Below are 12,802 nucleotides of genomic sequence, written 5' to 3'. Positions count from 1 at the left end.
CCTAAATGTTCCTAAACACATCTATCTGCTTCTGATTTGTGTGTCTAATTTATTCACTTCTACCTCTTCACACAAGCTAAGTAGAACAAAACATCACAGCAGGAGTAGGACAATAGATTTTGAATCCTGCTGTGTTTGCTCAAGAAAACAAGTAAAGCTTTCCCACTAGGAAACAAAACACCTTCTTGAGCTATTAAGGAAGAATAGCTTTTGCTCATGATGAATACAAAAGCTGCTTTTCAAAAGTGTTTCAAAGATAAAGGTCATTTTGGAAGCCAAACTGAAAATGTCTGAAAATTGATAAATTTGAGTTATTAGTTTGTTTTATTACTATTTTCACAGCCCTGTGGGATGGTTACCTAAAAACACGCAGAAAAGCAACATAGAGGACATATAAAATTCATTTGTTCCATTTGTCTGGATAGTGACTCTTTCTTTTAGATACATTAGCTCTTCCTAGACATATTTTCTTCTGAAAAGCTATATAACCATATTAAATCAGCATCTCTATCACCTGAAATTATGATGGGGTTGAGTTTTGTTGTTTTTGTTTGTTTGTTTGTTTGTTTTGTTTTGTTTTGTGGTATTTTCTATTTTAAGTATAGGGTATATCACAAAGATCTTTTCAAGACAAATACTATGGTATCCACCTTAGACTCCTCATACTTCATTTCACCTGCACTCCACTTCTGAATTTGCAACAATTTGATTTAGAGCAGATAGCATAGCAGTGACAGGTTTTAATTGCTATTTAACTGCCATATACAGTTGAGTACCTACAGGTCTTCAAAATCAATAGCTAATCACCACAGAACATTGACTAAACACTGAGAAGACTGAGCCAAAGCGTTTCACGTAAAAGACATAACACATTTCATCAAGATGACCAAGTATTTATAATGGATATAAAATAGTAAAGGTAAACTTGGAATGTCACATTTTTCTCTCAGATCACTCAAAGATTAAAGTGAACATGTGTAGAGAGACATGACTGAAATGTTTATAGAGAAAACATTTGCAAGATGATACATAGATTCCAACAAAAATACAGAACAAGTTCAGACACCATATGGCAAAACATGTAGACTAGTGACTAAGTCATTCATAAAGGCATGCATCAGCCTTGTGCTGCTTCCCTTCACCTTGCAGATAGCAAGAGATTCTCTTGGTTTGTTCATAAGCTATCAGGCCATGTTTATGAAAAGGCTTATTTCTTACCTGAAGTTATCAAAAGCCCTTGTGGATTACTTGTATCCGTACAAATACTCACTCCCCATTCCATTCCTTCCTTCCCACCCCTCTTCTCTTTCTCTGCATGAAAGTAGTATACACTCAACTAGACATTATGCATACATATACAAAATACGTGGCTTTAGTTCTGCATTAATTTGCTGAAGGGGTAAAGATGCTGAAAATTGGCATTTTTGACCTTCCATGAAAACTGTGTGCTTTTTCGCTAAACTCAAACTTGAGTAATTTGTGCCAGAGCATTATTTAATAGCTCAGATCTGTGAATATCAGAATGTATAATGCAAAACCACATGACACAATGTGGTAAACAGCCTGACTGGTTATATCTTTCTGCACCAGCATATTATAACCTCACTCTGTCTCTTCTTTCTGCAAACTTAAGAGAAGCATTTGGCGTAAACTTTTAGACAAGCCGGTGAACATGAAAAAGCCAAAGTTAGCCAGTCTAGCCAGTCTTCCTTCTACTTTTCCAGGAAACTGTAAATAAAAGAGCTCTTTAAACCATCTATTTCAAAAAGAAAAGTAAAAAAAAAACACCAAGAATTTTTGTTACCATGTCACATTTGGTAGGCTCTGCAACTATCAGAACACAAGAACAAATCATGGACATAGTCCAGTGTCACAAAATAGCATATTACCTGCAGATTTGAAATAGAATTTTCTGAGCTCTACGAGCAAGGAAATTTCAAATATACATAGTAGCATCATAAAAATAAAAGCTCCCATGCTCATATTTCTTACTTTTTAAACTAAAAAGTGGATGAGAAATTAATTAACCCTTTTAAAGTTTTGAGTTCTGTGGATGCCCTCACCATTCTGCAAAAGCTATTCATTAAAGATCATTAAACTTACTGCCTTCATTAAAAACTGAATTTTCATCATCACCCAAGACAGTTAATAGCAGTGATGTTTAACTGATTAATTGCTACGACGTTTCTTATTAAAGGTGCTTTACCTAGCAAAATAAGAGTGACTTGGACGAGTAATGTAACTTCCCAATATATTCCATTCATTTCTTCATTGTAGTATTTTTCACCACAAACCACAAAACAGCATCTAGATTTTCTATTTTCTGGACGCTTTAATTATATTTGTGAAATAGACAAGGATGATGCAACAGGCATCAAGCAATTCTTCGAGTTTGCCACAATCATTGTGCTATCGTGATATGCAGTGGTGAGTCTGGTAACATACCATATTGATGCAGAAGTTGTTTAAAGGCAAGAGCATATTATATGAAAACTGTATGCAACCTATTAGAGAAGTCAAATGTTGGATGTATTCAAGTGTGTTGATAGATACAGTGGGGAGCAGTGAAAGGGTATCAGCTATACCACGGGTTCTGCAGTCTCTGCAATAGAGACAAAATGATCCATGGAGTAATGGGGTGATTTTTTTTACACTTACTATTATTTCACATTGTTGATAAAATAGCCTCCTTGTTGTTTAAACGTTGTTTAAAAGTTGTAGGCTACTATATGCCTATCATGTTAAGATAGCTCACATGTTTGAAGAGCTGCTCTCAGCGAGTCCCTTAGCTGGCCTTGATGTCAGCTACCCTTCTTGCTGCTCAAGTCCAGAGCCCCCATTACAGTGAACAGTTTCACTGATCACTACTGTACCATACTCACAACAGCATGGGAACATGAAGGATTGGTGAGTACTTTGAATGACTAAAATTTGATTAAAATATTTTACCTTTTGAGCCTGAGGGAGCTGGAAAACAACAAAACAGAACAAGCAATCATTATACATTAAATTAATTTCAACAGCTACTTTAGCTGTTGTATTCATAAAATCACAAACATAAAACAAAGTATAAAGGAAAGAAACTAAAGAAACTAGGTTTACATTGCCAATTGATTCAACTCATTGTGGGCTTATTAACAGTTATTATTTGACAGCTTCTCTACTAGGTATCACGAAAGCACCATGCAATTTGTGAAGTACTTCCATCTTCCTGTACACAAATATAATTCAACATAAAGATAGTTTTAGTTTATAAAACCAGCCATTCTTGGTTTGTAAGCATCTAAACTTACACTTATTATGAATGAAATTGGCATTAAGAGAGGTTTATCATATTGAAGTAGAAGGTTGTATTCTCTATGACAGAGGAAAGAAAACCAAAATGCTAATAGAAGTTACCAACTGCTTATGCAAACATATTATCATATATGCATAATATACAATTATGTATGCATCGAACATTACTGTAAACACAAGTATGATTATATGCACATATATGCAAATAAAATATAAGTGTTAATGCATATATGCATATTTATATCACACAGATGTTCTTGGACAAGATTAGCTATACCTGGTTGTATGCACAGTATTTACTGTAAGCAACAACTCACGTAAAAAGGCATGGAGAGCAGACAGTAGACTCCACTAGATATAAAATACCTTATTTATGAAGAGTTGAAAAATGGGTTCTTTTTTCAATTTAGGAAAAAGAAAACCCATTGCAGGTAATGGAGAGGAACTCAGAAAACAAATTGTAGTCACAATACAGTTTTCCCTTTTTCTGAATTCTTCTCTTACTTTCATACTCGTAGACAAATTCTCCATACACAGCAATTTAGCCTTGTGCTAAATCCACCTTCTCAGAAAATTTCTTTTTCAAAAACAAATTGTCTCTTTACAGGCATCAGCTGAACACGGAAACAAGCAGGTGAATCAATACCAAATGCAAAAAGACCTTCAAGATTTCCAGTGAGCTTCTGACTGACCTTTTGTCCTTGCTCTGAATTAAAACAGATAGAAAAAACAACTTCCATATAGTACTCTGCTAAAAGCTCATGTCCACATTAGTATATGTCATGAAAGAGAATTGTCACACGATCTCTAATTCACAAATACTGAAAGCAACTAGTCACAATTTCTCTCAAAATAAAAAATGTAACAAAATTAATGGCAGCAAGAATTGCTGCAAGGAACATTCTTTCATCCTAAAACTTCAATGATCCAACAGCAAAATACGAGCCATGATCACATTACAGTATGACCTATATGTGTTTCTTTAAAAGCCTGTTGTTTAAATAATTGATTATATAGAGCGATATACAAGGATTGCTGCAGAAATTGCAGATACCTGGTGAACTCTAACTACATGTGCCAAATCCTGTATAACAGGTTACAGCATTATTTAGAGCAGTTTAAAGCTTTTCTGAATGTTTATCTACTTATTAGTGTTTGACTCGGTTAACTACACTCTGCTAGATGGATACTTTTTTCATTCAAACAAAAAGAGAAAGTTGCAATATGAATTTTTTAATTTCCTATTGTAGCACTGAAACTGGTTTTCTCTCTTTTTTATGGGGGTTTGTTGTTGGAGTTTTTGTGGGTTTGGGTTTTTTTTGTTTTGGGGTTTTTTTAGTCCCACCTTCTTCCTAAATATATGTAAAAATTACAAGCATCCTTTCATTGGTATCTCTGACAAAGACAGGGGCAGTAAAGAATGATGTCCAAATTTCCACCTTTGGAATAAACACTAAAGAACCCTACAGTTTTCCCGAGCCCACTACACATAGCAAATTCATATGTTTTCATAATGAGCTAATTTGTATGCCATACTCTACAAAACAATACTTCAAGTACAGTCAAGGCATCCAAGGCAACATGTGCAATGTTAGGTACAGAAGTATAATTGCAGAAAAACTTACTTCCAGATAACATTACAACTAAATTAGAAAGCTTATAGTCCACATAGAGTGGTGAGAGGTTCAAGCACGCACACGCACAATCCTCTAATGGGACTTTAAATTGAATTCTTTTACAAATATTAGTACCCTTTGATGTAATTTTTACTATGTGTTTTCAGAACTTGAGTTTACTCCTATTTAAGCATATCCCTTCAGATTCATATGGTTTGGTCAAGTTTGACAGAATTACAGTCAGATGGAATGCAAGGGAGGATTTCTGATGAATAATTACCACACAAACTAGATGCTACACACTTTAGTGTATGAAACTATCCCTTTTGCTTTTACTGAGACTATTTTCAAGAGCATATTAATCGGAGTTTACAAATCAGAGTTCCATATTATCTGTTGCTGAATTCAGTCTGACAATCCCATTTATAGCCTTTTATAAAATAAAGAGTATCTCCTTGCTCTGAAATATTAGTAGTCAAAGCCTTGATTAAGGATAATGGGGTCAGCGGATGAGATTTTACATGCCATTATGCTTTTTCCTGGGCTGGCATTCTTGACACTTTTCACCTAAGCTTCAAAATCCAGGTTCACAGACTTTTCCTTAAAAAAAAAAAAAAATTTAAAAAAATCTGTCTTTGTTACAGCCACACATATCTTCATTCTGTTGTTGATTTGAAACTTGGCTGTTACAAGATCCTATATGTCAGCAATTGAATTTAATAATTGCTACACATTCCTTTGAAATAAACTATGGAGGTTTGTCTGACATTACTCCTTCTGGGAGGCCATAGGAAACAAATAATTTTCCTAACAATAACAGTAATAGTCCTCTGGTCTGACCCTTTATTGCATAGTCTAAAAACTGTCTGTCTCTGTGTAAAACCCAGCGGGTACCTCTGATTCCTGTGGTTTGCTTTATACACTGCCAAGAGGCAGTTTTGCAGTAAATTATGTGATCTTTCACTGGCCCTCAAAAAGCACTGCAGATCTTTCTATTCTACTTGCACCTATGGTAAACTATGCCATTTTAGTGTCTTTATTCAGCTCCAACCATAGCAAAGTACCTCTGTTCCTATTTGTTTTCCATTAGTGTCTCTTCCTCCCTCTGGTGATTGTCCCTTAAGAAGATACATGATAGGACATATATCTGCTTTACTTGCTCCTAGTTTACCATCTGGGTAATACACGGCTTGTTAAAATGGCTGTGGCTGAGGTGCAGGGAGGAAGTCTGGCCATTTGCTGTCTCCTGGGTGTTGCAGGTGGGGTTAGGAGGAGCCCTCCGAAGGGAAGTGTACCTTGGTCCTCACAACTGCTTAGTAAGGGGAACCTGTTGCAGTACTGCCACCTATGGCAGGGACAGGAGCCTGCAGACCTGTAAGCACCAGGGGAAACCCGAGAGGATTTTCTGATGTAGAAAAGTGGACTTCGGGATCATGATGGAACTGTGTACGTTTTGCTGCAACCTAAAAAAAATGTATAGATTAAAGAACAAGATTAAAGCATAGAGTCTTGCAAGGACACAGTGAAGAAAAGTGAGGGGGATTTGTTTTCAAAATCGTAACATATCGAGAATTCCACCTCTAAATTCAGGTCAACTTGGGGTCCTGTCACACAGTGTTACACAGAATAAATAACTGTAGGAGGTTTTTCAATACTGTTATTGCACAGTGTCATGCTTTCCACATTTGCAAATAATCTAGTATTGAGTCCTTCGTGGAAATGTGTTTGGTATTATCAGAAAAAGAAAAATTACAGACACTACTAACGTGGTAAAACAAACTAATACAGGCAAAGGAGTCCAACATCAAGGATGCTGCACTGTTTCTTGGATCAGGTAACTGTGAGGCCAACATAAGTGAAACGAACTAAACCATAGATAGATCTGAAATATTGTCTTTAGAAGCAGGAGGCAATTACAAAAGTTGTTACAGTACCAGAAGTTCTGCTGAGTACTCCATGCCAGACCTCATAAAAGTCTGTCTCCTTTCACCCTTAACAAAAAAAGTTTATAAAAACTGATTTTGTAAATGACTTCATGATAATTCCAAAACAAAAAGGCCCTACACTTCTAAAATATTTTATAGCCATTTTGACAATTTATCAAAAACGTTATGTAGCTGTATGTTCTGGATTTCCAAGAAACCAAGTCTAGAAGTCTTAAAGGAAAGCATACTAGAATTATGAAATTATTGTTCTGTTGGATCAGGACATTTGTTTGAAGAATAGCAAAAATAATCTCCTGCAAGCCTAAATTATACTCAACATTTTCTTGTTATATCAAAACCCTGTGATTTCTATTATTAGAGAAACAAAAATAAGTCACTACGAAATTAATTTTCTATTTTTCTAATAATGATTGAATGAAATTATCTTTGTCAAAAAATTATACTATCACAATATATTTATGTTAAAGCATTCAAAAAAAAATAATTTATTTTACATTCACTGGCCTCATTTCCACAGTCCTATTCTCCTGCAAAGCACTTCAGCGTCACCAGTCTCAGAAAAAGGGTAACAACCCTACTGACTTGATTGTTCCATAATCAGATATAATACAAATCAATAGAAATGAAGTACAAACATGCCAGTAAATAATCAGCAAGCATGAATACAGTTTTGATAGTAGAGCCATTTCTGTAAATAGTTTCTGGGCTGCATCCAGTTTAACATCTATGCATAGCTAAGTTTATGGTGGCTTGCAATGCTCCGACTCATCCTGTACATGTCACATACTGACTCTGAATTTGGCACTGAATGTACGTATGAGAATTTTTACTTTTTGGAAACACACTTTCAGGAAAGATGTGAAATATTGTGGCAAGCATGCAGGTCCTGTACCTAACACCACAGCAAAGAGGAAGATGTCACACATATCAGTGAAGCTCCACAGAAAAGAATGAGACAAAAAAAGAACACGTGGTGCATACTTAGTGTGCCAGTTACTCTATAAGTTGTTTGTTTATGGCATCATATAATATAATTAAATGTAGAAGTAGATAATGGGTTATTTACGTGTATAAAGAAATGCAAGGCATTTCACACATTGCTAGGCAGACTTCCACAGCTCTTCCCAAAAATGGCACAAACTTGGGAGAGACTAGAAAGAACATTCAAACTCTCTATTTTTAGCAGAACATGTAAATTTTCTGCTTTAAAATCTACTTAGTTGCTATAAGATACAGCATTTAAATATTACGGTTCTGGTGACTTTTCGCTTACAATCTATGCACTTATTATTCACTTCCTAGAACCATGTAAGTACTAGAGGCATCATAAATAATTATATGCATACACGGAGAAAGAAATAAAATTCAGGCTCCTACTGGGATGTTCCTGATGCTAAGAATTCAGTATAAATATTAAAAGAGTGACATTAACCTACAGCTTACTTGGCCAACATCTCTAAGGAAATTTTTTCAAGGGACTCAATACCAAATCCTTCTTTGTTCACAAAATTATTTTACTGTGCTACCACATACTTTGCAGTAACTAAGCATTTTAGTAGAGGATAGATTGTGCACTGCATGCAAAGTATACCGGTCACAGGAAATGTAAATGTTGCTATGGAGAAGACCGTTGTAAAATATAGATGAAAACTATCATTCTAGTTCTCTCTTTAAAAAGAATTCTATAAAGATGGTAGAAAGGAAAGAAGTTAGCTCTTGTGAAATATGCAAAAGAGAAAACACAGGAGCTACTAAGGTATCAGACTGGAATTAAGAAATAGCAGAGCACACTAAAAAATTACATATACTTTCCAAACGTCTTTGTAATAAAATAGCTCCATCCTTTGAAGATTTTACACATTTTCTAAAATACATAACTGTTTATTAATTTAAATGACTGAATAGTTTCTAATGCACTGTCTAGAAATCTGTTTTTTAAAATGAGGATCATTAACACAAAAAAAAAATCTAAATATGCTCAACTTTTAAGACAATTAAGTAATATCTGTCGGCATCTGCTCTCTGAACTTTGTGTCGAAGTTAACAGAAAAGAAATCCATACCCATAGGAATGTTCTTACATTTTCACTGTAGGAGTGATTGATTAAACACTAGAGCACACTGCCCAGATAGCTTGTGGAGATGTTCAAAACCCAAGTGGACACAGTCCTGAGCAACCTTGCTCCAGCTAATCCCACTGGAGCACAGGGTTGGGCTAGATGATCTATGGGGAGGTCCCTTCCGGACTCAGTTATTCTGTGAATCTGTGACTATGAGTCTTTTAATTGCATAAACTAACTGTTCTCACTTTTTAATGAATACAAAACCTTTACAGGAAAGATGGTATTTAAACTACCCAGATTGATTACTTTAAATGCAAAGTTTGGTTAGAAACTTTAGTCATAACTAGTTATTTTTAAAGAATTATGCTAATTTTACACATAAGCCGCATGACTAAAGAGCAGAACTGATTCATGAAATCAGACACTCCATGAACATTCCACACATCATGAACAAAATTTTGGCCTCGTGCTTAAAAGGAGTGAGTTCTATTTTCATAATTACAACAATAAAGAAAAACTTGTTAGTGCAAAATAGATGCCCATGGTTAATTCAGTTTATACATGCAACCATATATCATGTATAAGCATTACTACATTTAGATTTCCCTATAGAAATTATTGATATAACTATTCTCTTATCTGTTACATAGTTAAAAACTCTACAGACATTAATACATGGAATATTTTTCTAAATATAGACAACTCCGAATAAAACTAGTGGTTGTAAGATAGGCATCATGTAATACTGACACGATTTACATTAAAACCTGTGTTATTTAGTCTTTTTATCTCAAACAGAAAACACTGAAAATAACATTTTCTGAAAATGTGATCATAAGTATTAGATATCAGAGTGCTGCTAGTAATTAAGAGCAGTCTTTTCAAAATGTTAAGACTATGTGATTGTTGGATTACTAAGGTTTATGTTTTGAGGGTGACTTTCTTTAAGTTATGGAGACAACCAGTTCAATTGCACTTCAACTGTGGACAGCATGAACAAGAGAACTAAATGTGCATAGTACATTTCTTTTCAACGTAAAGAAATTTAATGCTGTTTTGTGAGACTGTAAATAAGTTTTCTCTAAAATTTGTTCTGTTGGGTTGCTCTATTGTATAGTAAATACTTTAAAATAAAGTAACAAAATTAAGAGAAACATGTTAAAATACTGTTTTAGTTCTAGTAATAGAAAAATAACTGCATTGTAGTAAAACAAGAGCTGAAAAATAAAAATCATACTTGTATTTCAAAGAAAAAAAACAAAAGCAAGTTCTTTGTACTGTAAAGACTTGTTCTGAATAACCAGGACAAGGAGAGAGGGAAGGGAGGAAAAAAAGAATCAGCCTCAGAAGATAGGTGCATATATACATCCTCATTCATTTAGTCATCTATTCTCACATAAATGCCCTTTCACTTTTGGAAAAAAAGGAAATTCTTTGACAGTCCTTCTAGAAATAAAAAACCATTTCTTAATCATAAATCCTCTTAGAAGCTAGACATACATCCTCTTTCTCCCATGATAAAAACCACACTGGCCTCAAAGCAAAACCAAACAAGAGCCTTACCCAATATCTATTAGAGTCAATGAGAATCTTGCAATGAATTCAGTAGGTTTTTGATCTTGCTGTATATTAAATCTTACTTGCTCTACATATCAATGTAAGACCAACATCTAAAGATAACCACTTTCTGAGGAGGGATGAAAGTGTATTTGACTGACAATGTGTAAAGCAAGCCAGAATTTCTTCTAAAACTTAGATTTACTAATTGTGTTTGTGATATTTAGCATGTTACGCTGGTGGTATTAAATAGGATTGCACTTCTAAACCAGATGTGTTTTTCTATTGCCTATTTTGTAATCATCCAACACGCTCTAAAAAGGCAATGGCTGTAAGAACGTGTATAGTTGAATTATCCCAAATCACTCTTTCCTCCATCTTTTTTCATAGAGTACCATTTCTTCTGTGTGTCCAGAGCACTGCTCTGCCAGAAGAGAGTGTAGCAAGACTCTATTTCCATTCCCTTACCCTCTGTCTCTCTCCCGTATTCTCACAATCAATCCATGCATTTTAGGGCTGCAACTTAGAAACCTGAGAATCCTCTCTCCTTTGCTGCAGTTAGCATTCACAGCCTAACAGGAGTGAAGGAATCTACCATGATGAAAGGTTTTTAGGACCTAGCTTTGAAAGGTTGTATTAAGCCCAATTCATACCAGGCATTCAGTTCAATCTTTTGGAATGTGCATTTAATAAGGAAGAAGAATCTTTTGCTGACATTTACTCTGTTACATGTAAACAGCATCATTTCAAGATCAATATAGCTTGGACTGTGACCACAAAACATGCAATGGAGAAATAGGTTGTAAATTACTTGATGTCTAGCAGTTTCCCATAGAAGTAAACATTTTCTTATTTGCAGGGGACACTATTTACAAGTATGAAGGAAAACCTGACCGATTGAAAGATTTATACATCATTTTGTGTCAAGGACACAGGGTTAATAATAAAAATATTTGTATTCTGTATAAAACCTGCCCTGACATCAGTGGACTGACAGAAACTGTTTACGATATTTAATTCAATATGATTTTGCTTTTCATTATCTCTATTGAAGCTTCTTTTTGTTGCAGTTGTTGATTTTTTTTATTTTGTGACAAAAACAGTAAGCCTGTAATTGAAAAAGGAAAGCTTTGGCTGATACCAAGACAAAGCAAGGTACTTGTAAAACTGTTGTGGAATGTTTAACACGAAAACACGGGAAAAACAGGGGAAGTATGGATTGACTTCAAATGACTGAAGGTCAGCATGCCAGGATAAGACCAGAACAATCAGGCATAGGGAAAAAATCAGCACTGAGAAACTCATTAATATGACTGTTATACACAATAAAAGTAATCTATCTGCTTTTGATAACTAAAGGACTAAATTAATCTTGTAAGAACATGAATCTGTTGCAAAAGATTCTAGGAATGTCAGAGCAAAGAAAAATGGGCTGGGTTTGGGGGAGGGGAGCTTGCCATTAACAGGACGTTCTCTTTCTTGCTTAGAAACAAGTCCCTCCAAAAATATTTTGAAATCAACTAGTTGATTCTAGAAGTCTGATGCAAAGACTGGAACCAGTACAGGCCTCAAACTGCTGGAACCAATTATCTTTTAGAATTAAAATATAGAATGTTTTTATAGAGGGAACAATCTGCTTTGTTAGTTACCTAACATATACATTCACGATAATTATTATATTTTATTCTTCCCCCCCCCATTTATCACTTCTGAATGAGCAAAACTCTTGGACAAATTTTGTATTTAGCTAGCACAAAATACCTTGAAGGCTATGTCAGTAACCAATGGCCCAGAACTGCTCTGAATGGAGCAGTATGCTGGAGGGCATCATGAGATAGGTACCATCCGCTCATAAGATTATTTGAGCTGATAAACAATAGGGGATGCATTTTAAAGGAAGAAAGAAGGCACAAAAGTTTTAGCGCAATTTCATTCACTGGGAAGAAGAAATCCAAGAGATGATAATAGATCAAGGGCACTAGAAAGCAGCAGGAAAGGCAGCTTATACACAACTAGTAAATGAAAATCTTCAAACAGTTTTTCATAGAGAATCACCTTTTCTCTTGCTTATTAATTTGCCTTTGAAAGTGCAAAACTCCAATGGATCCATCTTAAGGCACATCTGCAAAAGTTCAGATGAAGCATAAAGAAAAAGATGGAACAAATTGCGTGTGAAAACTCTGCATAAAAGCTACAGTCAGAAACCCAAGAATTGAGCTCAGATAGATGTGTAAATATACTGTTTTGCTTTGTGAGGGAAGGAGGCATACTCCCTAAACCCAGAAAACAAATCTCCACAAAAAATTATGTCCAGGCTTTGTATA

The 12,802-nt window shown here is 34.9% G+C and overlaps 1 protein-coding gene across 4 annotated transcripts in view; it reads right to left on the bottom strand.

Annotated features, from left to right (window-relative positions):
- The window catches only part of CACNA2D3 (calcium voltage-gated channel auxiliary subunit alpha2delta 3), a 463,402-nt gene that overhangs the window by 133,652 nt on the left and 316,948 nt on the right, over positions 1-12,802 (bottom strand). For 3 of the 4 annotated variants that reach the window (XR_012837017.1, XM_075761986.1, XM_075761988.1), the window contains one exon: positions 2,950-2,967. The exons of the other annotated variant lie outside the window; for it this stretch is intronic. Coding sequence is in view for 2 of the 3 variants with exons in the window: in XM_075761986.1 (XP_075618101.1) it covers positions 2,950-2,967 (18 nt within the window). In the remaining variant the exon portion in view is untranslated. The remainder of the gene's footprint in view (positions 1-2,949; positions 2,968-12,802) is intronic. 4 annotated transcript variants of the gene reach the window in all.

This window comes from Balearica regulorum, chromosome 10 (genome assembly GCF_011004875.1).
Source record: "Balearica regulorum gibbericeps isolate bBalReg1 chromosome 10, bBalReg1.pri, whole genome shotgun sequence".
NCBI classification, from domain to species: Eukaryota; Metazoa; Chordata; class Aves; order Gruiformes; family Gruidae; genus Balearica; species Balearica regulorum.
This window is presented reverse-complemented; position numbering and strand designations above follow the sequence as displayed.